The following is a 27,500-nucleotide window of genomic DNA, read 5'->3' as shown; positions in this document are numbered from 1 at the left end:
CATAATCTATATTCTGCTACTGATTCAGTCTGCAGGATGAAAGATTTCCAATATACACATCATTTTTGGAATTCCAAAGTGTTTTCCACAAAGGGGATGTGAAGTTGGCGATTCTGCGATTTGAAGTCAGATGTGTTGACGCCTTGGTCTTGTGGAAAAAGCAATGAGATGGCACAGCAGGAGGCTGGGCACAGCCTGAAATCGCGTTGGCAGGGATGGAGACACCACATGGATTGCATTGTGAGAGGAGTGCTAAGGTCTGTGGTGGGAGGCTAGCTGCAATGGAAAAAGGAAACTGTGGGGTTGATAGCTTTGGAGTGCAAGGGGAGGTGGGAAAGAAGAGTTAGAGTTGAGGGGTGGGAGTGGGTGGAGGTTGGGAGTGTAATAAAAAGATCACATAGAAAGAGGGATGGACCAGAGTAACTTGCGAATGTGCTGTTGCCAGGTAGCTTCAAGAATTTAAGGCTTTCGTATTCAAGAGGTGTTAGGAACACCAGGCAATGGAAACTGTGCGAGATAGTTAGGATATTGTGGGGTCACATTGGTACTGGACTTGATGATTAATGGACAAGAGTAAGGCGAGAAGTAGCCACAATCACTGAAAGGGCATGATGGACACAGGCAGGCAGGACTGAAAAGCAAAAAGCGCTGGGATGCTCTGTGGGAGGGTTGACGGCAGGAGGGTAAGTGGATGGGAGGAACATATGGTGTGGGGGATGGTGGATTGGGGTGTGGGGAGGTGTTGGAGGATCTGATGGGTGTTCAGACACAAGGGTAAGAAATATTGTAAGGGGGAAAATGGTACATATTGCAAAACGAGGAACAGTGTGGGATGAGCATAGAATGAATGACCTGGGAGTGGGTGATGACACTGTTAGCAGGAGGAGAAAGAGATTTGGGGAGGGAGGCAGCAGGGGAGAAGGCCCATAGATGAGGTGAGGGGCATAATGAGACAGGGTGAAGGGTATGACAGACAGCCCGGGGGTGGAGAACTGCACCGTGAGACTCAGCTATTACATCGGGGATGAGATAATGTGGAGGCTCGTATGCGGACATGGATGGGTGGATGGGATATCAGAGGAAGCAGGGAACAATTAGCAGTCAGTATGCAAGGCTCTCTTCAGGGAGGCATGGAGGTGTTGAGGTGGAAAAAGCGATAAGCAAATCCATAGTTGTTTTTTCCTTGCAAGCTCTCCCCAAATGAATACACCATGAAGAAAGCACACTCGCACTCTACGTTACCTTGACACTACCAATTTAATTGCATGTAACCGCATGCCTACTCCTGATATTCCGTTGGCTTCTGTAATTTAAAAATAACAGTGCGATTATGTACCTTGTTGTGCGTTTTGGTTAAAATATGGTCAGATTTTGAATCAGTTTCACTTTTTTGATAGAATTTGCATGAAATGATGAATTCTTTGTTACTTGATCATCCTCATCCAATCTCTGTGACTGTTGTGTTTTCCTTCCACAACTATTTTACTATCATAAATACTGGTGTTGTTGCCAGTCATTTTTGCCATGCTTTGTGGAAGCATTTAGAATGCACGTCAGTTATAGTAGCTACCTTATGTACCTGAGTCAGTTATAGTAGTTATAGTAGTTTAAACACACATATACACACACACACACACACACACACACACACACACACACACACACACACACACACACACACACACACACACACACACACACACACACACACACACACACACATCGGCACTTGGCCCACAAAATATAGACAGGGATGATGTATATCAACCCTCCTTCAGTGAGGAATTTAAATTGGTGATATTGCCACAAAGTGATACTTTCTTCTGAAAAACAATGTACACTTCAAAATAAAATTTTGCGACATACTGTAACCATATTTTGCCTTGCTTAACAATACTGTAAATTTTTGTGATGTAAAACGCCAAGTGATTGTGAAGTTTTTGTTATGTTATATACACACATATATCGAAATATATATATGTATATATATATATATATATATATATATATATATATATATATATATATATATATATATATATATATGTATGTAACAAAAACTTCACAATCACTTGGCGTTTTACATCACAAAAATTTACAGTATTGTTAAGCAAGGCAAAATATGGTTACAGTATGTCGCAAAATTTTATTTTGAAGTGTACATTGTTTTTCAGAAGAAAGTATCACTTTGTGGCAATATCACCAATTTAAATTCCTCACTGAAGGAGGGTTGATATACATCATCCTTGTCTATATTTTGTGGGCCAAGTGCCGATATGTGTGTGTGTGTGTGTGTGTGTGTGTGTGTGTGTGTGTGTGTGTGTGTGTGTGTGTGTGTGTGTGTGTGTGTGTGTGTGTGTGTGTGTGTGTGTGTGTGTGTGTATGTGTGTTTAAACTACTATAACTACTATGTATGTATATATATATATATATATATATATATATATATATATATATATATATATATATATATATATTTTTAACATATATTTATAAATATATACATATGTTTATATATATATATTTTTTCTTTTAAAAAACATTCTTTTTTTTAAATTTTTTTTAAATTTAAAGTATAATAGAGTTAATGTGAATGTGGATATAATGTGTATATGGATGTATGTGTGTATATATATATATATATATATATATATATATATATATATATATATATATATATATATCCATACATACAGACATCCATATACATATTATATCCACATTCACATTAACTCCATTATATTAAAATACCAGCAAATAGCACCTGTTGCTTCACTGATGGGAATACTAAGAGAGAGAGAGAATGGGGAGAGAGGGAGAGAGGAAAGGAGGGAGAGAGAGAGAGAGAGAGAGAGATAGAAGAGGGAGAGAGAGAGAGAGAGAGAGAGAGAGAGAGAGAGAGAGAGAGAGAGAGAGAGAGAGAGAGAGAGAGAGAGAGAGAATGGGGGAGAGAGAGGAGGGTGGGGCAGGGAGAGGAAGGAGGTGCAGAGGAAGGAGGGGGAGGAAGGAATGGGGTGGGGAGAATGAGGAAGTGGGGGGGGAGGGCGATGCCTCACCACAGGTGACCATCCACTCTGGGAGGGAGGATGTGAAAGGAGGGGGGTGGGAGCGAGAGGGAGAGAGTAGGGGATAGAGAGAGAGGTGTGGAAGGAGAGTGCTGCACTTTATTCGGAGGGGGGAGTGAGCAGGACACAGAGAGAGAGAGAGGTGGGGGGGATGAGTGAGCAGTGATAATGTTATGTTTTGCTTTGTGATCACACACACCCACAAATATATGCTTCCACAGACACACATAAATATGTACATATGCATATATTTATATATAGGCACTTCCCAATTTAGGTCATAGATGCATTCCTGATAAACATAGTTTATATCGAAACAATGTAAATCAGGCTTCCAAATCCCATTGACTTGTGTAATAAAGGGGGAATGCGTTCCTGACAAAAATAATTGAGTGGAACTTCTTCAAACAGTAATAATATTGATAATATTTCAATAAAATACTGCACATAGGGGTCTGGTTGTCTTCTTTTTTTTGTGCAGCACAAGGCTGCAAGTAGCATCATTGACCTTGGGTGTGGTCGTATTCCTGATTCATCGAGCAGGAATTTGCAAATTGGCCAGGATGCCAGGGATAGCTCCTCTATTATTTGTGAAGGACACCACAAAGGGATCTTTAATGTCCACCATCTAATTCCTGAAAATGTTCTGTCCATTTTAACTTCCATCTGAGGGGACAGCACGCCCATTGATTAATCACCCTGTCTGTGAAACACTGGGGTGTCAGTTTATAGCTGGGTTGAGATTTGAACCCAGGCGAGACAGCATGGAGCAAATGTGCGTACCTCTTCGCCATCTTGCCATGGTGTGGCCATGTACGGTGTTGATAATTAATCAGCCACAGGCTCAGGGTTGTCTGCCCCTTCTTCCGTGTCTGACAACTCGAGGAGAGGACATGCTGGCTTCTTCTTTGCACTTCTTCTTGGTGATGGAGTTGGTGTCGATGTTGTTGTTGAGGATGTTGATGCTATAGGTTCTTCACCTCGAGTCTTTTCAACCTTCTGGGAGACGCTATAGAGAGTCTTCTATGCTGCTTTCTTCTTTTGTTTTTTTTTCAGCAAGTGCTGCTTTATTGCCACTGAAAACATTTTCTAATTCTCTCTTGAACTCGTTTCTCATTCTCATCCTTGAACTCGTCACGTTACTTTTCTCATTCTAATCCTCCCATTATATTAATCATTCTTTCAATTCGGTCTTCAATTTGAAATATTTTGCCTTCCTAACTCCGGGAATTTCCCCACGGAGAACCCAGCCACAGTCACCACAGTCGCCATGCCCGCTGCTCACTCCGCAGTAGCTTCCGCAGCCTTCGTGGCAATCCCGCAGCTTAATTATTTTTGTTACACTCAATCAAATTACACTTTGGGCACATTCCTTAATTTTTTTCTTCACTGAATATAATTGTGCAAACAGTAGAAAAAGGTTAGTTTAATGCTTTCACAGTTTCCAATTTTCATGTGTAAATATGGAGAAGGAGAGAGCACAGCCTTCCTTAAAGTAAATATGTTGTTATAAGAATCGTGAATTTCTTTAAATTTTCAGATTTCATTCCAGACTTTTACACTTAATTATTCCACGAGCTCCAATCTTCAAATCTAAAGACAGATTTTGATTATATACTTTAATTAGTCCATGAGACTAGATCATGGAACATCGTGATGTATACAGCAATTCATAGGGGTGAAGTTCAGGCATTTGATGATACGAGTGCGTGGCCATACGTGCGTGGCCATACGTGCATGGCCGTGCATGCAAAAAAAAACAAAAAAAAACTTTCAAACAACTACACAGGCCGTTCCTTCGCTCTCGTAAATGACGACTGGATTGGGGCATTGTGTTTATCTATAAATGCGCATAAGAAATCGAGAAATTATTAGAATACAGTAAGTCATCACTATCCGGAAGTCCGTATGTTGTAACCCGTAATGAGGAACGTGGCTGAGGATCTCTTCCCCAACGGCCACGCCTACGCAGCAACATGTCCTGTCATTGGTAACTAAACGGTGCCCTTTCCCCATCGGCCACGCCTATGCAGCAACATGTCCTGTCATTGGTTTGGTAAATAAATGGCCATAACTTGGGAACCACTTGTCCAATTAATATCAAACCTTGAAACGGCACATACTCAGGTCCCCAGCAATATACCTGGCAAGTTAGATCGGACCAGTGGTTGTCAAGAAACAGCGGTCACAGACACCCAGGGATTGCTAGAATTATAGATAGATGAGAGGAAAGTGAAAATAAATTTTGAATGCTTTAATGTACAGAAACTGTTGTAACCTGTTCCAAGCATTGTTGAGCAAGCTGAAATGAAATGGTGGCTTAAGAACCCTGTGTGGTGACAGCGGTTGCCATCTTGGTGAGGCATCTTTGTGGTTTTCTTACCCAGTGGGGTAAAACAACCCACGGGGTCTAAGCGCCGCTCGCGTTCTCTCTTTTCTTGTGTACAGTTCATTTGAACGTCTATTTCTCCATTATTCCTGAACAGAATTCGATGAAAATTGACAGGCATATACAAGGCATATATGTGCAGACAGTAACTCAGCCCAAAGTGCGATTCCAGCCCTTTGGGCCGAGAAAAGACCCTTTCGGTCCATTTTCTTAAAATTGCTATTTCTCGGTCATTCGTGAAAGAAACCCGACCAAATTTGACATGTATATTCTTGAGGTGACTCTACAGGCACTAACTGCGCCCAAATTGAGATTATGGCCCTTTGGGCCAACAAACGGCCCTCTCGGCCCATTTTTTCAAAATTGCTATTTCACGGTTGTTCGTAAACAGAACCGAACCAAACTTGACAGGTATATTCTAGATAACATACCGCAGGCAACAACCAACAAAGTGCGATTCTGGCCCTTTGGGCCAAGAAACAGCCCTTTTGGCCCATTCTCTTAAAATTATTTCTCGGTTATTAGTGGATGGAACCGAACCAAACTTGACAGGTATATTCTAGTGACCATTCTCCAGGCGTAACTGAGCCCAAAGTGAGATTCCGGCCCTTTGGGGCGAGAAACGGCCCTTTCGGCCCATCTTCTTTAAATTGTTATTAAAAAAAATGAATGTGCTGGGTGATGCCCAATGCAAAATTAAGTCACAAATGATGATATGAAACTAGCCTCACTCTTGTGAGGTGTTCTGGTTTCTTTTTCTGATGCGATGAAAATCTTACCAAATTTCAAAACTATCTTTCGTCCATGCTGTCGCTCACCTGAGAGTTGTACGAATGAACTCCCACAGGGTATGTTCACAATTCGAACTTGTTTTTAAATGATGAACACCCCTTAAATTATCTTTAAAAGGGGTGTTTAAATTTGCTCAAATACCCAATTTTCATTCATGCACTCCTATGGAGTTCCCTTCGGGTGCATGCAAAGTTTCAGGCTGTTTGGTTTCATGGATTTGGAGTTATGAAGGAAACACACACACACACACTTTTTTAATTTAAACTATTATTATTATTATTATTATTATTATTATTATATATGTGTGTGTATGTATGTATATATATATATATATATATATATATATATATATATATATATATATATATATATATATATATATATATATATATATATATATATATATATATATATATATGTGTGTATGTCCACAGTATCATTTTTAACAGCATACCAAATTCCTCAAAACATGGATGAAGGATAGAATTTATCATGCTCTCCACAACACTTATTAGTTTGTCCTGGAAGATATAAGAATTTTAAAATAGGAACAGGATGTTGGGCCCATCACACGTTTCTTTTTATAAGATTATATAATTATATTAACAGAATAAGAATCCTCTCTTTAAATTTTTTGAATTAAAAAAAATACGCTAATAAATGAGATGGCACATACGTATTTCATAAGTTGGAAAAGAAAATTTGGTGTTGTCTGGCATGAAGCACAAGGACATAAGTAGACAAATGAATGCAGTGTAAGGGGATTTTAATCTGCGATTGCAGGATCCTGAGCCATGTGCTCAGATGAGAACACCACCGTCTTTCTAACAGCTAGATTAAAACCCACTCAACATCATGACCCACCCTCGTAAGAGTCAAACGCATGAAATGGAACTGATATTACACACACGAGTAAGGATGGCAGATTTATTTCAAAGAACCATTTGGATTTTTTTTAACAATGTGATGATTAGACAATGTTTTTTTAGCCGTTCGAGCATGCACGAGCAGATTTCATTGTGTTCAAATCATACTGTTGCTGAATGGTGCAAACGCATGACCTCTAGAATGACAGACCTGCCCTAACCATAGCACCATCTTACCTCGAATAAACTGCCAGGCACGAAGGCCAGACTCACGGCCATGGTATTAAGAATCCTGTGCTCTTCAGACTGAACTAGCTTTGCTCCATGACTACCTTGAACCATTGGATTGCTCATACTCATGGATCCCTTAATGAGCCTCAATTGGGGAAAATACTTAATCAGTTTACTATTTTTATTACTTTTATTTGTTTTACTTCTCCCATGATATTTCATTTCAGATTTTGAGTTGTTTTCTAGTTTTAAGCAAATTTCCTTGAATATTAAATGAATGGTTCTAATTTGAGTCACAATTCTTTCATTATTCTTTACTATATCTCTCTATCCCAAATGCCTTAGGGGTCCCTTGGACTTAACTTCAGAGGAGTCTCTTATGTTGTCTCTGAGCAGACACGTGAGCACACCAGTGCACTCTCAATGAGCAATAATACCAAAAACTGTAACGGCACTCAGTGGAGCACATATACTTCTGCCAGGCTGAACAGTTTACGTTTTGTATCTCACTTATAGGCCAGATCTGAATCCAGACCTTCACCAAAATCTAATCAATTCTTCCTTGTCCTCCACCCAACCTGTCCACCAAATTTTGTCCGAATCCATAACTTTTTGAAATGTCGTTTTATATAATATCGTTTTTGGCATAATAACTCAATGGTGAAGAATCACTTTAAAATTCTGGTATCCGTATCTGGATTTGGATCTTCACTAAAATATAATTAATTAATCTTTGTCAAACACCAAACCTGTCCACTAAATTTCGTCCGAAGTCATCTATAACGTTTTGACATATCATGCTCACAGGCAAATAAATAAGCAAACAAACAGATAGACAGGGAGGGGTTAAAACATAACTTCTGTTCACCTTTGTTGACGGAGGTAACAATAGTAATACATATAATAATAATCCTACTATTAATTTGTAATTGGTCACTGGCTTTGACATCAATACATTTTTTTATTGTGGACCCTAGGCATCAAAAAGCTACATACTGTATATTGAACTAACAGTTTCAAATGGAGCACCTCGCCACCATTAGAGCATATAAATTGCATCAGATGTGACAGTAAATATGAATTGTTGCCCCTAGCTTGCTGGCTCGATAACAGAAGATGCCATTTGCATTTTTCCGTCTTCATCCCTACCTCGTTTAGAATACTGTGTCGGCACAGGTAACTTACTAGTTATAATAATAATAATGATAATAATAATGATAATACCAATAGTACGAATATGAATGCAAATAGAGGTGTGGATATCAAAAAAAAAATATTGAGAATGGAAGTTAGGAAGATAATAACTTAATGGGAGGAGTCAAAACTTTGTCATTTTTCGATATGCAGTGGATTAATATCATGACAGTGGTCCAGCTAATGCAGACATTGTGCACCTCAACGAATGAATGAAATGATGTTTGAATTTAATGCGTTATCTTAATAATTTAACGAATTATGATCCCCCAATGATCGTTCAATAAATAACCAGAATTGGCAGTTCGTCTGGGTGCTCGTTAAAGCAAAAAGAGGGAAGTTGTTTCTTACAATTAAAATGGTTTGTTGAAATGCTATTTTTACAAACCACTTTCGCTTTCCGATCAAAGTTACATGAAGGCATGGGAGCAGGCGGTGGATGACCATGCAGGCAGATGATGTCACATATTGCCAGTAATGGCTGCATGGCCTTGAGCTTGGCAGACGATTCTCTTATAGAGAACAATGGCTAGGATCCCCTGTCTAGTAGAGACACTGCCCAGAAGAAGTCAATTCCAAATCACTACAATGCATACCAAGAAAACAACCATGACAGAAATCTAAGAAATAAAGGCATGATGCCAGATGCTGACCACCTTTTAACTATGGCCTCCAGAATGACAAACCACGGGATTACAGTTTTGGGATTATCAAAGGAAGATGTATCTCTGTTTTACACATTCGAGCAAAAGCCTTAGTTTGTGTTGCTCATGAATTGATGTGAATTACTTTGGAGAAATGGGGATGTCAGAACACCTGATAACTCTAACCTTAACCCTAACAAACCAAAAACCCCCACTAAGTTTGAAAGCACCCAAATGGCTACTGAGGAAAAGCAAAGTGCTTTGATGAGTAGGACTGGCCATTATGACAGAACTCAAGTCAGTACTGGGATACAACCGAGTCAATGATATGTCAATATCATTGAGGTTGAAAGGGCATGCAGTGAACACCACCATCATTCATATATGTACTCTCACTTCTGCTGCAGATGAAGAAATTGTGGAGGGGTTTTCAGAAATTTGCAGGAACTGGTAAAACAGGTGCCTAAAGGAGATGTTTTAAGTATTATATTATGTGAGACTGGAATGAAAAATTGGAGAAGCAGGAGTACCAGAGATTGCAGGAAAGCATAGATGTGGTATTTGCAATGAGTCAGGGGAGTGAATACTGGGGTTCTGTGTTTAGAATGAGCTCATAATTGCAAATACATAGTTCACCAAACCCAAGAATAGACTGTACACATAGGCTTCACCTCATGGGCACATCAGAATCAGATTGATTACATTCAACAGAAGATGAAGAAGTGCTCTACAATCTGCCAATACTTCGCCAGGCACAGACTGTTGTACAAATGATGAACTCCTGGTGGCAAAACTATGAATCAAATTGAGAAACGTGAAAAAATCTCCAACTAGATGTATCTAAATAACATGCAATAAATGTATTAAAACTGTTTTGCAGAGTTGGATTTGGTTGACAGAATGCTAGACGATTTGGTGCAAGAGATTGAAGACATTGTAAAAGAAGAGGCAAAAAAACAACATCCCAAAAGCGAGCAGAGAGAAGAACACTCAATGGCTGTCAGAAGAGGCAATAAATATTGCAGACATTAGAAGAGAGATGAAAATCAAAAGTGCATCAAGAGAGGACATTAAGCAGTTAAATTCCAACTACCAATAACAAGCTAGGAAATACCAAGTGATGTACAGTCTTTCAAAGAGATATATATATATATATATATATATATATATATATATATATATATATATATATATATATATATATATATATATATATATAAATATATATATATATATAAATATATATACATATACAAATATATATACATATACAAATATATATATACAAATATATATACATATATAAATATATATATACATATATATATATATATATATATATATATATATATATATATGTATACATACATACATACATACACACACACACACACAGTAGAGAAAGTGATAACAGAATGGGAAAACAAGAGATCTTTATTGAAAGATCAGAGAGATCACAGGAAAGTTTTGTTCGAGGATTGGAGTACTTATGAGTAGAACAGGAAGATATTTGATAGAAGAAACACAGGTGAAAGAAAGATCAAAGGACGAGACCGTAACTCTATACATACGAGATATCAATATGATGGCAACCTTTGAAGAAATAAAACATGAGCGAGAACCACTAGTGGTAGAATGTGACGTTCAAAGAGGCTTGAAAGAGCTGGCAAATGGGAAAGCACCAGGTGCCGACAAAACTACAACATAACTCTTTAAGGTAGGAAATCAAGAGGAAATAAAAAAAATTTAACAGCTGTTGGTACACAGATTTGGAGCAGTCAATTAATATACCATTGCCAAAGGAAGAAGATGGAAGAGAATGTTCAAATAATCAAACCATTGCCTTGATTTCATATGTGAGGAAGTTATTACTAAAGATCATTCAACACAGAATAGAAGTGTTCATAAAGCGAGACATGCTCATTGAGCAAGCAGCTAACATAGGAGGAAGAAGTACAAGAGATTAAATCTCAAATCTGAGGTGGATCATGGTAAAAGCGAGGGATTATCAAAGGAAGATGTATCTCTGCTTTACACATTCGAGCAAAAGCCTTAGTTTGTGTTGCTCATGAATTGATGTGAATTAGTTAAGAGAAATGGGGATGTCAGAGCACCTGATATGTCTGACAAGAGGCCTGTACACGAAACAATAATCTACAGTAAGAACAGAGCATGGAGAGAAAATTGGTTGGAATGGGAAAATGGGTCAGACAGGGATGCATCATCTCCCCTTACTTGTTCAATCTGTATTGTGAGTACATCATGAGGAAATCAAACTTGGATGACAGAGAGGCTGGAATCAGGATTGGAGGAAGATGTGTCAATAATCTAAGGTATATTGATGATACCACTCTGTTGGCAGAAAGTAAGGAGGACTTGATGAACCTGCTTGCAGACATTGAAGAAAAAAATCTGGTCCTTATTAAAACCGAAAATATGCCACAATCTTGTCAACGGAGAAGATCGATGTGTTCAGATTGGGAGACAATCATATGGTAATAGTGGAAAGTTTCATCTTCCTGGGTTATATGATTGAATTGAGTGGATAACGTGGTGGAGAAAGTTAGAAACTATTAGCATTGGAGAGAACAACAATGTCAGGATTGACAAAGATCTGGAAAGACAAAGATGTGATGATACAAACCAAGAGGAAGCTGGTGAATTATCTGGAATTTCCATTTGCAATGTATAGATGTGAGTCATGGACAGTGAAAAAGAAAGAAAGCAAGATTGACAGTTTTGAAATGTGGTGTTGGAGACGAATGTCAAGGTTCTGTGGACTGCAAGAACAAACAAACAGTTCTTCAAGAACTTAGACCACCATGTACATTACGTAATTTGGACACATCTTGTATCCTTAAAATGAAAGGCTGGAGAAATCATCCATGCTGGGTATGGTTGAGGGAAGAAGAGGAAGACCCTATATGTGCTGTTTGGATGGGGTAAAGGCTGCAACGAAGCTTTCTCTGCTTGTGCTTTAGGAAGCAGTGCAGGATAGGGATGTTTGGAGAAATTTTATCATGTAATGTCACCAGAAGTCGGAAAGGACGTAACAGAACCAAATAACTAAAGGCATTTATATAGTTCAAAAAACAGGGTGAGAGTCCAACTCTCATCAGTATAGGATGAAACAGGGACAAGTTAGGAAAACAACTCAGCAGGCCAAAAGGGAATATGAAAAGGGGATAGCGAAGAATATTAAACATAGCAGCAAGACATTCTTTGCAAATATAAGGGATATAGGAAGGGTTTCTAGGGGTGTGGGCCCATTTAGGAATAACACAGGGTAAATGGTGCACAATGAGGGTGAGATGGTAGGCTTCTTAAATAGTTTTTTTGCTTCTACATTTACACTGAAAGAGTCAGGAGAACTTCCATTAGTGGAGAGTATCTATCTTTGGGGGAGGTGAGCAAGGGCTTTTCGAAGAGATCCATGTCGGGGTAGATGAAGTGAAGAAGCAGCTATCACAGCTGATCGGGATGATAAGCTCCAGTGCCGGATGCTCTGCATCCAAGAATCTTGGGGAAGTGGCAGAGCAGATAAGCCTGGTATTAGTGGATATCTTCAACAGCTTGTTGGAGTCAGGACATATACCAGAGGATTGGAGAGTAGCAAATATAACACCATTATTTAAGAAAGCATGCAGACAATAATTTGGGAACTATAGACCTGTTCTCTTTTACTACAATTGTGAGGAAAGGTGTTGAAGTCTTTAATTAAGGAAAATATATGGAATAATTTCAAACTAATTCAAGATAGTCAGCATGGATTTATCAAACAGAGATCATGTTTAACAAATTTATTGGAGTTCTACAAAGTAGTTTTTGATTGGATGGATGACAAGTGTGGTGGACGTAGTATATCTTGACTTTCAGAAGGCATTTGATAAGGTACCACATAGGAGATTGTTAGTCAAGGTGAAGGCTTGTGGAGTGGATAGTCAGGTACATAGATGGATTACAAACTGGCTTAGTGATTGGAAGCAACGAGTGGCTGTGAGTGGATGTCTGGTGAGGAAGATGTAAGTAGTGGGGTACGTCAAAGATCAGCACTGCGACCATTATTTTTCATAATTTATATAAATTATTTGGATTGTGGGGTTAAGAATCCGATTTGTAAATTTGCAGAGGACACAAAGGTTGAGGTAAGGTAAATAGTAGACAGGGGTGTGATGTGGAACTAAGTATTGACCCAACTGTTTTATTATTTGAATAATGGGCTATGCTGTGACGTAATAGGTCAAGCTGTGAATTTTCTTCTTTACTGCTTCTGCTTCCACATGTACCACGCTATGGAGCAGAAATAAATGACCTCTGGTTTATAGCTGTGTCTGGCCACAAGTTACAAAGCATACCATGGTGCAATTGACTTCATTCTTTCATGAACAACCATGGCACAGCATTGACGAGGATGCCCAAGAAAACTGGTGAGCAGCCTACAACGGCCGAGACATCGAATCTCGAGCAGGTTAGTGGCTCATCGGACGTGGCATCGATAATGGCGGCATTCTCGGACATGGTAGCAGCACAACAGCGCTGTCATGATGAAGAGATACATCTGTTGCATGAGGCGTTGCTTTCACATCCTCAACCACCTCAACCATCGTCTAAGAGCTCAATACCTCATCTACCAATGCTCAACGAAAACATTTCATTGCAAGAGTTCAACTCCTGGAGGGAGCAATGGAACGACTATGCACTCATCATTCACTTGATGGACATGGCAGTGGAAGAACAACTCACCACCCTCAGAGACTGTTTGTGCATCCAATTGAGATCCATGCTGAAGAATGCTGTGGAATTGACTGGTGACACTACTGTTGTTGGTGATCACCACCATCCATGCATAATTGCATGCACAGCATCATCAGATTCACGATCTGGTGCAGTTTTATGAGTGCAAGCAGGAGGAAGGTGAGACATTTGACTCATTCTTTTGTGCACTCCGGGAAATTGCAGCAAACTGTGACCTTGACAAGATGATGGTCAATCGCCATTTCGTCATCCGGATTATCACCGGATTATCAGATATCCATCAGAAACTGCTTGCAAAGCTGGAAATCCACCTTAAATCAGCAATCGTTACATGCCGAAAAGAGGAGGCAGATAAAAAGGCTGACGTGATGGTTTCTGAGACACACGGGACTAACCTGAAATCTGTCGCGAAGACAGCACCCCAAATCAGCAAAAAACATGTGACAGCCATCATTGTGGCAGGTGTGATGGTAATTCACACTCTGACATGACGAACTACACTGCAAAAGGCAAGGTGTGTCAGAAATGCGGTGTTTTTGGACATTGTGGAAAAGTGTGCCAGAAATTCAGAGCTATAGGGACAACAACATCTAAATCAGCCATTCGTCATGTAGTGCTGGTAGCAGGTACCACTCAGGTTCACCTGGACAGCACACCACATATTTCGATCAACGTCTCAGATTTTGACAATGACCCCCTCAAACAAGTGACAGTTCTGCCTGATACTGGAGCAGAAGTTACGATTATTGGTCTTCCACATCTGAAGCTGCTGGATATCGACATAGATAATCTGGATGATGTACCTTGTGATGTGAGAGTTAGCGATGCAAGCGGTGCCTCGATATAATGCCTCGGAACAATCCAAACGATCCTTCACAGACGTGATGAGTCAACGTTGGAGACAATGTATGTGTTCTACCATGAACAGACGGCATGTTTAGCTTATCAGTACCTACAAGACCTACATTGGCGTTTGTGTCAGAAGCAGACAACTGGTACAACCAAGCACTCAGTATGAGTACTGGACATCAATCCAGATACTGAGCCATCACTGGAGCTACAGAGCCAGGTCAATGCAGACGTTGTGGCTGAATTCAGCAATGTGTTCAATGTCACAGTCCGACAACTGATGAACAGCCCACCGATGATCATTAATCTCTGCATTGACGTGGTGCCATTCCAACTATGAAGGGCACAGCCAATCCCACTCACCTGGAGAGACCAGGTAAAATCCGATTTGGAAAGCATGTACAAAAAAGGCATCATTGCACCGATGGGCAGTGAAGCATCAGAGTGGTGCCATCCCATTGTCATCACACCGAAGGCTAATGGGAAGATTTGAATGTGTGTTCATTTCCGTAATCTTAAGCCTAATGTCAAGCAACCCATACACCCTGTGACAATGCCAGCAGAAGCAATATCACACATCTCCTCTTCCAGATTCTTCGGAATGGCTGATGCAACCCACGGTTACTGGCAATCCCTCCTCGAGGAAAAGTTCCAGCTCACCACAGTCTTCATCACACCATGGGGTAGATATAAATACCTACGGGCCCCGATGGGATTAAATGCTAGTGGTAACGAATATTGCTACCATGGTGACATCACCCTGAATGGTCTACACAACACTGTAAAAGTGGTCGATGACATACTGATGTTTGAAAATTCGTTCCCCGAAAACATACAGCAGGTACGACAGATCTTGGTGGCTGTCTCATGTAAAGGATCACTGAATCCTGAGAAATTCCAGATTGCTCAGGCCCAGAAGTTGTTCTGTAGATATGGTGTTGGATGGAATGGTATTGCTTCAGATCCGAATAAGCTGAACACGATCGCAGATTTCTCTTCTCCAACCAACATCACAGATGTTCGCTCATTTCTTGGCATGGTTCACCAGCTGGACAATTTTTCGGCAGACATTGCCAGTGCATCGCAACCGCTACATGGACTGCTCAAGAAAGGATCTGTCTTTGACTGGACTGACGATCATGACAAAGCATTCAACACCGTTGAAAGCATTCCAGTGTCACCACCAATCATGGCCCATTTTGATTCAAAGCTACAAACCATGCTTCAAATGAACGCATCTCGGTTACATGGCCTCAATTTTGATCTGTTGCAGTTACATGGTGAGCGTCATAGACTGGTCCAGTATGAATCACGTCACCTTTCCTCACGGAATCCAGGTATGCTGTGAATGAACTCGAAGCATTGGTCATAGCTTGGGCCACATCGAAGTGAAAGCAGGGACTTTCGTTCAACCTTGTTGTTTCAACCAACCCTTTCGAGATTCCATTCTCGAGAAGCTACGGGACGTTGCTCACAACAATGTCACCCATCGTCTTCATGTGCAAACTGTCACTGACGGTTTTCCCTCCAACAAAGGCGCCATTGATCCTCTTGTTAAGGAATTCTACAGTATTCGCAATGTTCTATCAGAGTATGATGGTCTCGTTCTGTACAGAGCACGCATCGTTGTGCCTGTAACAGCCTGTCGAGACATACTTAATCATTCGCATACTTCCACCAAGGAAAGGAATGCACAAAGACTTGGTCCCATCAGCTCATGTACTGGCTAAACATAAACAACGACATCGTCAACATCACCCTTTCTTGTGCCAAATGCCAAGAGAGGCAGCCTTTACAGCAAGGGGAACCTCTGATGAGGGATCCATCATTGACACTTGTGTTTGAGGATATATCCACTGATTTCTTCATGCACACTGGCCTTGATTATCTTGTGTATACTGACCACATGTTGGACTGGCCTTGTGTATACCTGTTGAACACATATGCCACAACACGTTTGCTCATTCGCGCTTTACGCGGTTTCTTTGAAGACCTCAGTGTTCCTGTGAGATTGTGCACTGATGGTGATTCACAATTCTCTTCACGGGAATTTGCCAAATTTCTTGACTGTTGGGGTATAACCCATCACCCATCATCACCATATTGGCCGAGATCAAACAGACACACCGTATCGGCCGTGAAAGCTATAAAAATGTTAATTGCCAAGATGACCAAAAATCGTAATGCTGATGATGAGTTCTGTCTCGGATTGCTGGAGTGGCATTACACTCCATGTGTTGCTGGCCATTCACCTGCCCAAATTGTATTTGGTAAACCTACACGTACTACTGTACCTGGTCAGTGCCATTCATTTGCACCTGGGTGGCAGACAGCAGCAGATGAGGCTGAATACACAGCATCAACAATCTGTCAGCAGGCTAAATGGCATTATGATAAATGTGCTAAGCATTTGAAACCTCTCGTTATTGGTTCAGAGGTCATTGTTCAAAATCCCATCAATAGCAAATGGGATTCTGTCAGGAAACTAGTGGGAAAGGGGCATACCCGGTGGGATTACCTTATCAAAACTGCTTCTGGTCGACTTATGTGGAGGAACCGATATTTCCTACACATATATTACCCTCCTGTTTCTGTTGACCAATACAATGGTCCACCTCCGATTGTAAATGGAGATGCTACCCCACCACCGAGACGTAGTGGGAGGTCAATAATAATGCCATGTAGATTCGATTTGTGAAGTTGCACTCCACATTTGAATTACTTATGATGTCATGTGTAATCTGGCGAAAGGGAAGTGTGATGTGGAACTGAGTATAGACCCAAATCTTGTATTATTAGAATCATGGGTTACTTTGTGACATAATAGGTCAATATGTGATTCTTCTTCTTTACTTCTCCTGCTTCTGCACGTACCATGCTAAGAAGTGGAAATGAACGACCTCCAGTTGATATCTGTGTCTGGCCATGAGTTACAAACAATAACAAGGGGGTGATCAGATTCATGAAAGTCCAGCAGTTTAACATAAAGATGTGTAAAGTGCTGGGAATGGGTAAGAACAATGTAAATATGGTTTACATGATGCAAGGGGCAGTTTTTGAGTGGGTAACATAGGAGAAGGATCTGGGGTGCTCGTAGATATGAGGATGGGGATAGGGTAAGCAGACGGGGTTTAGTTGTATTTGAAGGTAGTTAAATGAAAAACCAAAAGAGGCAGTGTTGAAACTGTATATGAATTTAGTGAGGCCTCATCTAGAATATTGTGTTCAGTTTTGATCACTGCATTTGAGGAAGAATATAGCTACCATAGAGAGGGTACAGCATCAAGCTACTACATTGATTCCACAGCAAACTGCACTCAGCCATGAGGAACGGTTGAAGAAGGCAGGACCTTATACATTAGAAAGGAGGCAATTTCGAGTGTATCTGATGGAGATGTTTAAAATAATGAAGGATGTGGATAAGATAGGTGCAGTTGAGGTTTCCAGAAGAATGGACAGTGTTCGGACCACGGGCCATAGATTGTGGGTGAAGATCAGAGTTTGGACAGTTTTTAGGCAGGGGTCTTTCAGTCTGTGAGTGGTTCATGCTCTTTGAATGGTCTCTTTGGAAAGGCACTGGCAGCAGAAGGGTTGGATATGTTGAAAATGGAATTTCGATTATATCGGTTCCTGGATGCATTGGAGACAGTGGAGTATTGGGGATATTGGCTTGTGTGCATGGTAGGTAGATTGCGTGTAGATGGGGGGTGATAATCCTGGGGTTGGTCCAGCGCAGGCAAGATGGGCCGAACGGCCTTTTCCTGTGCTTAAGTTCCTTGTACATCTTTGTGGACTCAGGAAATTGTCTTTTGCTCTGAGTCAGCCCTTCAATTCACAAGAGAGGCTGCATTCTTTCTGTCCTCGTTTTTAATGATTCTGTTTATCGTGGGTCCTTTGCCTTCATAACTATACACATTTTTTCATATGTTGCAATCCACAATGCCTTAAAATCCAGAGATTTTTATGGCAGACTTTTTCAGGATGTGCATACACAAGTGGTGTTCCACAGTTTCTGGTGTATTGTGATTGTATTGTTCTTGTTTCATCCCATTTTTTTGTTGTTTTTTTATTGTTGTTGTTATGCTAAGGGTGCATTCCCAACAGACAATATTGCTTCCTCCCGTTTGAATCATTGTAATTGCTTCAGCCATTATTGTGCTCGGCTGGCTGAAATTGATGAGAGAAGGAAGTAGTACAATTTGGCGATTTTGCGATCTCCAGATTTGGTACTTTATCGATGTATTCTGGTGTCTTTATCAATCTTTTTAGTTCTGAAAACTTTTGAGAATAAATGGTACGGCCTTTAAAGGCTTATGACTACACTCTATAATCGCTTTTCAGCATATCATTTTGTACACATTTGATTGGGCATTGTTTTTCTCTGTGCCTTACCCACATGTGGAGTACTGCAGTACTCTAATATATATATATATATATATATATATATATATATATATATATATATATATATATATATATATATATATATATATATATATATATATATATATGGATGAATCAGGGTCAATGGACGAGAAGTTTGGTCCATCTTATGTATAAATTTTTATATTTATCCTTCGCCGTCCTCCATGTTTTTCCTTCACCATCATACATCATGGCATATTTATTAATGATAACTAACTCTCATTTAAGTGTAATTAATTTATTCTTATTAATGAAAGTCCAATATATTAGCTTCAAGCATACTCCCTCCACAAAATCAGCTGTTTTAATGGCAACACTTTTTATTGGAAATATAATTGTAAACGCCTGATGATAATGAACACAATAATGATGATGACAGAGTCATCGTCTCCACATCCCAGTTAATTGAAACATAAATTCAGGTTGCTTTAACCAGTCATGGATGGATTAAATAAATGGTACGTCATCATCAATCATAGCTTTTGTAAGTATGTGAATTGAATGTGATGGCTATGCATCCCAGATGCGATGTAATTTAGCGGTTGAATCTAAAAAGGGAAGGCTAGTTTGCTGAGGTGGCCTGATACACTTGCTTGTTTCTGAAGCCTGTCGGGGTGTCCCAGAGCCACCTTTGCGATGAAGAAGGCCAAGCTGTCTGGAGAAGAGATGATGACCATCAAATTGAGAGCTTCCAACGGTAGGCAAATAACATTTCTGCCACATATTTCATGCAGTAAGCACCAGGTGTGATGGAATTCAGAGCAACATTTATGTAACTACCTCCTTAAAGTGTCGAACAGTGTGCAGGGGGTGCATGGGACTTAATTACTTTCTACGTCACTTACTTTCACATCATTTTGACCCCGTGGAGCAAGTCACATTTGCAAAGTTAGCTCACTCCTTCTAACTCGTTATTCTTTATTTTCTCTATTTGGATTGCAATTAGGTGTTTGTGTTGACACCTGCATATTAGCATATGCCCACACATATCCAGAGCAATTTTTACATGTGGGGTAATCCCTGAGCACGATGGACAATAACTCACTCCGAAGAAAGCTCTTTCTCTCATTTAACCTCTCACCTTGTGAGTGACTGTATATTATTGTTGCATGCATACCGATACCCTTTGTAAGTAAACAAGCTATAAGTGAGCATAAATGCAACGAATGATGATGTAGTGTCAGCATTCATTGGAATAAATAATCATTTCAACGTTTTTCAATCTCACTGTAATTGATGTGGAAAGTATGTTTTCTATTTTCGAAGAAACATCTTTGATTTGCATGAAATTCCTGCATAGCGCTGAGCTAACGATGTGTGAATGTGCTAAAAAGGCATCCATGAAGTGATGTGTAAGGTTTGAATCGCTGATGTTTGTTATGAAGCCATAAAAGGGCAGCAGAGAGTGTTGGAGTTTGTTGAAAAAAATGGTGTGGATCAATTTATTTGATGAAGACTGTCTATGCCTACACTGAGGTCGAAGGGTGTCTCAAAATGAATGAGAGTGTGAGAGAGAGAGAGGGAGATTGAGAGAGAGAGAGGGAGATTGAGAGAGTGAGAGAGAGTGAGAGAGTGAGAGAGAGTGAGAGAGTGAGAGAGAGAGAGAGAGACAGAGAGAGACAGAGACAGAGACAGAGACAGAGACAGAGACAGAGACAGAGACAGAGACAGAGACAGAGAAGAATTCCATGTGAGTTTGGCTGCACCTTAATTTTAGACAGCTATCCAAAACAATTTCACTCTCTTCTCCCAACTCTCCCCAAACCTATGACAGGCATCGAAAACGAAGAGGAAATAAAGAACCTCTATGAAGACATGAAAGATCTGGATGAGGCAAACACACAGGTGGATGCGGAAATGATCAAATTGAGCACACAGGTGAGGCTGCACACTTCTTTCTGTGAAGAATAAATGCCAGGTGCTATTGAGATACAAGGACTACCAGGCCATCTCACGACCTGTGCACGTATGTGTGAGCATGGTGTGGCGGGGGTGACTGATTTATTAGGTACAAAGAAACATCATAAATTTGGCTTCTGGCATGCTGAAAGCGATAGCTCACTTCAACATGCCGTCGTGGACGACTGGCTGGTAAATTGGGGTGTGAATATACTACCTCATGAGCTGGTGCTGCTGTCATCTCTCAGGATTAATAGGCCCTTGTTCTGTGCCCTGTTTGGTTCAGGCCAAGTTGACTAGCTTTAACAACATTTGCAGACATGGAGAGCCCTCTACTGGCAAAGCATGAAAATGTCTTCGTTATTTTCGAGAAGGCAGGATGCCACATTTAGGGGTGGGATGTGAGAAACGATGGAAGAAGGGAAGCTCATTTTCAAATGATGTACCTTTGAACATATTGCTTTGTTTTAAAAAAACAGATTGCAGAGGTAGCACACTTTAAGTAGCCTGGAATCAATTTCCGACCCAACTATAAACTGTGAGACTGGTGCTTTGCAGCCAGGGCGTTGCACCCATGAGTGTTCCATCCCCCCAGAGGGATGTTACCCATCTGCTAGCATTAGTCTGTGAACATAAAGGATCCCGCGGTGCCTTTCGACAAAGAGTGGGTTGCCGGCACCCTGACCAAATTCAAATTGAATTCCCTGTCTACTGCTGGGAAAGCAAAGGCAAACTACCCTGTGTAATCCTGCACTGCGACTTTTGCCAAGCTTAGATAAGGCATCACTGGCACCCTGGACAAGGAGCAGAGGAACAGCCACACCTCAATGATGATCCAATGAGCTGGGCGAATCCTCGATGGATTCCTAGTCCATTAAGCATTCAGAAATGACAATCCCACATACTGTATATGTATAGTCATTTTATATTCCCTTTATATAAACAAAGAATGCAGCTCTTTATTTTAACTTAATTGCGTTTTGTCTGACTGCAACAGAATGGTAAATGAAAAGCTCACACAGCAACCAAATCAATTTTCCACCTGGTTTCCCTGCAACACTTGGCGAAACCCACGTTCTTTGGCTTTCCCAATGATGTTTAATGATGCGTCTAATTCCATATGCCTTTTGTGAATACCGTTTGGCAGATTTATTTATTTATTTATTTTTACACTCAAAAATGCTGGCAGCATATGTCTCTTTGCTGTAGATCTCATATCAGCGATTCTGACTCATTTTGAGTCTAGACGACTCGGGCAAATACACTTCGAGACTGTTCTCTGAATTGCGACTTTCCCGAGACCAATGGAGAGCGCAGAATTTTCTTTGAATTAATGCAACCTGGTGCTCGGTAACCTTACAAACGCAACTTCATAGAGCTGTGAGAGCTGCAAATCACTTTCAGCGTACAAAGGACTTCTCAATTAATTTGCAATTTGTCGGACTTTTCACACATAAAAGTTCAGTAAAAGTTTCAAGTCTCACTTATGTTTCAAAGGGGGTTGGCTTCATTGCTCCGTTTGGTAGAAATACAGTAAACCTCTTGGGCGTGACACCATAGTTAGGACTCCTGGCAGGAATTGTGGTTGTCAGACTTCCACACAAAGCTGCCAGTATTCCACAAGAACCAAAATTATTATTATTATGATGGTTGGAGAGTTAATACAGTAAGTAGAAACACTGATTTCCAAATGATACAGAAGTATAGCTCCCAAGAGCTGGCAGGATAGCTAAGAGGTATCTACACTCACATTTCAGCTGTCTTGTCTGGGTTTGAATCTCGACCCAGTGATAAACTGTCATCCTGGTGTTTCACATGCAAGGAGATGCATCAATGGGTGTGCCATCTATCAAAACGACATTAAGTTGAATGACCTGTCTGCCAATACTGGTTGGTGGTGAACATTAAAGTTTACATTGTGTCTTTCATGAAAAGTAGGCTAGTTATCACCAGCACCCTGCTAAAATACCAAATCCCTGCCAGCTTCAGTCAAACGTCAGGCCTGGCCAACTGATTCAGCTTTCTTGTGAAAGATTTCGGCTAAAAATGTTCACTTGCCAACTTCACAAGAAGGTGAGAATAATTGAGTCTGTTAAAGAAGGAATAGTAGTGGTGGTACACGGATACTGTGTACAAGGTGCTTATACACAAGAGGAGGCTATTTGAGCCATCATGCCTGAGTTCTATCACCACCACATTAATTAAATCTATCAGTTTATCCACTTAATTTCACTGGGGGTGGAGAGTTTGGAGGAGTGCAGACGATTACAGTATGGCAGGCAACACCATGGTATTTTGTTTTTTCTTTATTTCTTTGGTTTACTTTTTGGAGGGTTTCAAAGGATTGTCTGGGGGTGCTGATGGTTGTAACGTGAGGAATGAACAAGCATCGACAACACATTCACTTTTTCATGAGACCCTCTCATAGTCTTGGCAATCAGGATGCATGTATACAATCACTGATCCATACCTGATCAACGTACCAGTCCTGTCAATGTCCATATATTCCTCTATCCACGTGGTTATGGGTACCAATCTAATTCCAGTTTAAACCCATCGATTGTTTTACTGCCGCATCCTTTCCAGAGAAACCATTCCATGTTTTAACTATTCTCTGAGTTAAAGACCCCTGCCTCACTTCCACTCCAATTCGCCTCTTCTTTACTTTCAGATTGAGGCCCCTGGTCCGGTCACTATGCATTCTGCTGGCAAATTCTGCTAAATTTATTTTTTTCTGTTATTTTCATTTTCGAAACATTTCTATCAGATCCTCTAATAATTGTCACTGTTATAATGTACTAGCAAATACAACCAGTCACTTTGCTGATGGTATGTTAAGATGGGGGGAGAGAGGCAGGATGGAGGAAGGAATGGATGGAGAGAAGACAGAATAGAGGGAGAGGAGGGAGGGTAAGCGAGGAAGAGTGGGCGAGTGAGAATGGAGGAACGAGGAGGGGTGGGGAAACTATGAGGGGGGATGAGTAAGAAGGGGGGTTGGGAGGAGTGATGCCTTAGGAACCATCACTATACACTCCTGGAGGGGGTAGGAGGAGTGAGTGGGATGGGGAAGTGAGGAAGGGAGTTGGGACGAATAAAGAGTGAGGGACCATGGTGGGTGGAGATGGGAGGTGGTTTGGGAGGAGGTATCCATGAGTGAAAGGGAAGGTGATGTGAGGGGAGGGGAAGGGCGATAAAACGTGCCCAAACGGCAATATTTTCTTTTAACCACCAAGTTCTATATTAACCTGGGTGGGAGCATTTATAACGCATGCTATCTTCCTGCCAAAGGCCTGCCTGCATGTATGCATGCTCGCATATGCAGTGACCTTTGCAACCCTCCTGTCAGCTCACTCTGAATTGGATTGTGGAAGAACTCTGCTACATGCTACACTCTGGGAAAGATGTTTTAAATTTAAAACTAAACCATCAGTCCTTAACAGCCCTTCAAAAGAGGTGGAGGGGTGGGAGATAGAGGAGAGGAGAGGGGTTCAGGATCAGATTGGGAGAGGGGTCGGAGAGAGAGAGAAAGAGGGAAGGGGTGTGAGAGGTAGAGAGAGGTAGAGAGAGGTAGAGAGAGGTAGGGAGAGAGGTAGAGAGAGGTAGAGAGAGAGGTAGAGAGAGGTAGAGAGAGAGAGAGAGAGAGAGAGAGATAGAGAGAGACAGAGAGAGAGAGAGAGAGAGAGAGAGAGAGAGAGAGAGAGAGAGAGAGAGAGAGAGAGAGAGAGAGAGAGAGAGAGAGAGAGAGAGAGAGAGAGAGAGAGAGAGAGAGAGAGAGAGAGAGAGAGAGAGAGAGAGAGAGAGAGAGAGAGAGAGAGAGAGAGAGAGAGAGAGAGAGAGAGAGAGAGAGAGAGAGAGAGAGAGAGAGAGAGAGAGAGAGAGAGAGAGAGAGAGAGAGAGAGAGAGAGAGAGAGAGTCAGAGAGTGACATAGAGATACAGAGAGAGAGAGAGAGAGAGAGAGAGAGAGAGAGAGAGAGAGAGAGAGAGAGAGAGAGAGAGAGAGAGAGAGAGGAGAGGGAAGTGAACAAGGAGGAGTGGGGAGGGGACAATTCGGGCAGAAATGACGCCCAGTTTAACTTCCATCCGAGAGACGGCACTGACATTGATGAATCACCCAGCCTGTGAAACACCGGGATGACAGTTTCTAGCTGGGTCGGGATTCAAATCCAAGCTCGACAGCTTCGACCAAGCGTGCGGACCTCGAGGCTACCCTGCCGTGATGTGGCATTTCATTACTTCCTGAAAATATTTCAACTCATTGTAATCCTATAATTTAGTTTGCCTTCCAAACTCCAGAGATGTCCTCAGAATTGAGCCATTGTATCACCATGGAAGCTTGTTGAGATGGAAGCTTGAAGAGCATTCGCCAAGTGGTTTAAGCACTCAATCAAGCACTCAAACAAAATAGTTGAAGAAACTTTAAAAAGAAAAAACATTAAATTTTTTATGTCTCTCTGTCTATGTGAAAGTGACAGGTGGTATCATGAAAGCAAATCATATAAAAAGGGGAAACATCTTGTAAAATAAAATTGCACATTTTCAGTGGGCGAGTCACCGACCGAAGCACTGCACGACAACAAATGGCCATATGCAGGTGAGTGGGCCCTGAACGTTGTTCAAGTCGATTGATATATTTAGTGACAGTGCTAATATTGTGGAGTGCTCGTCAAGTGACTGAAGCACTCAAGTAAGCACTCCAACTAAATGGCTGATAAGGAACGGCTGGCTTGGCAAGCAATTAGCGATCGCCGATCGGTCATATGAACACCATACACCCGAAGACGCCAGTAATGTCAAGCAACACTCCAATTTGAAAAATGAACACTTATTCTAGCAGTCGGAACTAGTGCTGAAGTCAATAAAGAAGTTTAAATCTATCTTCAAAAGGGGTGCTTGCATTAACCGAAACACCCGATTTTCATTCATGCACTCCCTTGGAGTTTCCATCGTTTTTACCAAAGGGAACTCCAAGTTCTCTGAGATCAAACTAAGGGAACTCCAAGTTTTAATGTTTCATAGTGAGCATTCAAGTTTTATATGCCTGGTGTTGGCGTAATGGTAAGGGTGGTGGGCTTGGATCCTCGGATCCTGAGTTCAAATCCCACTCGACTGTTGAATTAATAGCAGGTGGGCTTGACACTGCCTGTCATCCTTCTGAGGTCAGCAAAAATGAGTGCCAGCTTGCTGTTTTCCTGCAGGAGTGGTGACCCATCGAGGATTGTGCCCAATAGCCAAGAAGACTGCTTCGGCAGCACTAATGCTCTGCACAGAGTATGGTCCCAATGGATTCAGGTTTCATAGTCTCATAGTTGTGGAGTTACGGAGGAAATGGATTGACTGACTGACTGACTGACTGACACACTGACATTTATTAGTGCAGATAAAGTAAACCCGTCTCCTTCAGATCGTCCTTGCAGCTTAAGGCCCGGTCACACCATGACGTTTTAGCCAGCGATGGCAACGTATTAAAATGTATGTAAAACGCTGGCTTACGTTGAACTTTTGATGGTTTTTTTTAAAGATTCGGACGTATTCATAGCGACTTGGTCTTATGTATAACGCATTGGTAATGGACACAGAACGCTTCGTTGTGTTATAGATAACTTATACCAACGAATGCTGAACCTGTTGTCGGCCTACACAACCGATGCCCAACGATAGTCTAACTTAGGCATAGTGCGTTGCACGCATCGCCGACGGTGTCGTGACGTAGCCGATTAAAAGGCTGATGCACAATGATTCGAATCATAACTGCCGTATAAATGGAAGTGTCAACATCGCGGTCACACCTTGGCGATGTTGCCAGCGTATGCCGACCGAAGAAAAATGTGTCTAAAACGTTGGGGCACGTCAAATACGGTATGAGTAAGTTTGGTATACGTGAGTAGAACGCTAAAGTACGCTATCATACGTCGTAGTAAGTAGGGTACGTCAAGAAATTTTAAACATGTTCAAAATTTTACGACGTACTCGGCGTATGACACACGTTCCGCATGCGATGGGCATAAGTTGTACACACGATATGTGGACGCTTACACACATCCACAAAGGCTACTTATAAGCTACTCATAAGTCGAAACACGTCGCGGTAATGTCTTTTTTACGCGAAACTTATTTCTAACTTATGTTTGACGTGCTTTGAACCAATTCTTTACGTAGTCCCAACACACATCGACGTATGTAGACGTATTCCAATGACGTCTTCCGGTCGACAAAAAAAAAATTAACGTGTTTCTAGCTTACAACTGCCATATAAAGACGTGTTCCCAGCGGTTTTGGGAATTGGTATATAAAAATGGTGTTCATAAAAGGGGAACCCAACAGTGTTTCCGAGTTCCTTTTTGAGTCGATGTCCATGTCAGCAGTAACAGTATCAGTATCAGTATCAGTATT

At 41.1% G+C, this 27,500-nt stretch overlaps 1 protein-coding gene across 6 annotated transcripts in view; it reads left to right on the top strand.

Moving 5' to 3' along the window:
• Positions 1 to 27,500, top strand: part of LOC147035139 (myelin transcription factor 1-like protein) — a 731,493-nt gene that overhangs the window by 696,183 nt on the left and 7,810 nt on the right. For 5 of the 6 annotated variants that reach the window (XM_085894260.1, XM_085894272.1, XM_085894282.1 and 2 more), the window contains exons 21-22: positions 19,816 to 19,907; positions 20,985 to 21,088. In XM_085894260.1, the coding sequence (XP_085750386.1) occupies positions 19,816 to 19,907; positions 20,985 to 21,088 (196 nt within the window). The remainder of the gene's footprint in view (positions 1 to 19,815; positions 19,908 to 20,984; positions 21,089 to 27,500) is intronic. The other variant, XM_085894267.1, reaches the window with a different exon arrangement.

The sequence above is a fragment of the Eptatretus burgeri genome, chromosome 1 (genome assembly GCF_056783735.1).
Source record: "Eptatretus burgeri isolate ZD-2024b chromosome 1, Ebu_testis_v1, whole genome shotgun sequence".
In the NCBI taxonomy this organism is placed as follows: domain Eukaryota; kingdom Metazoa; phylum Chordata; class Myxini; order Myxiniformes; family Myxinidae; genus Eptatretus; species Eptatretus burgeri.
This window is presented reverse-complemented; position numbering and strand designations above follow the sequence as displayed.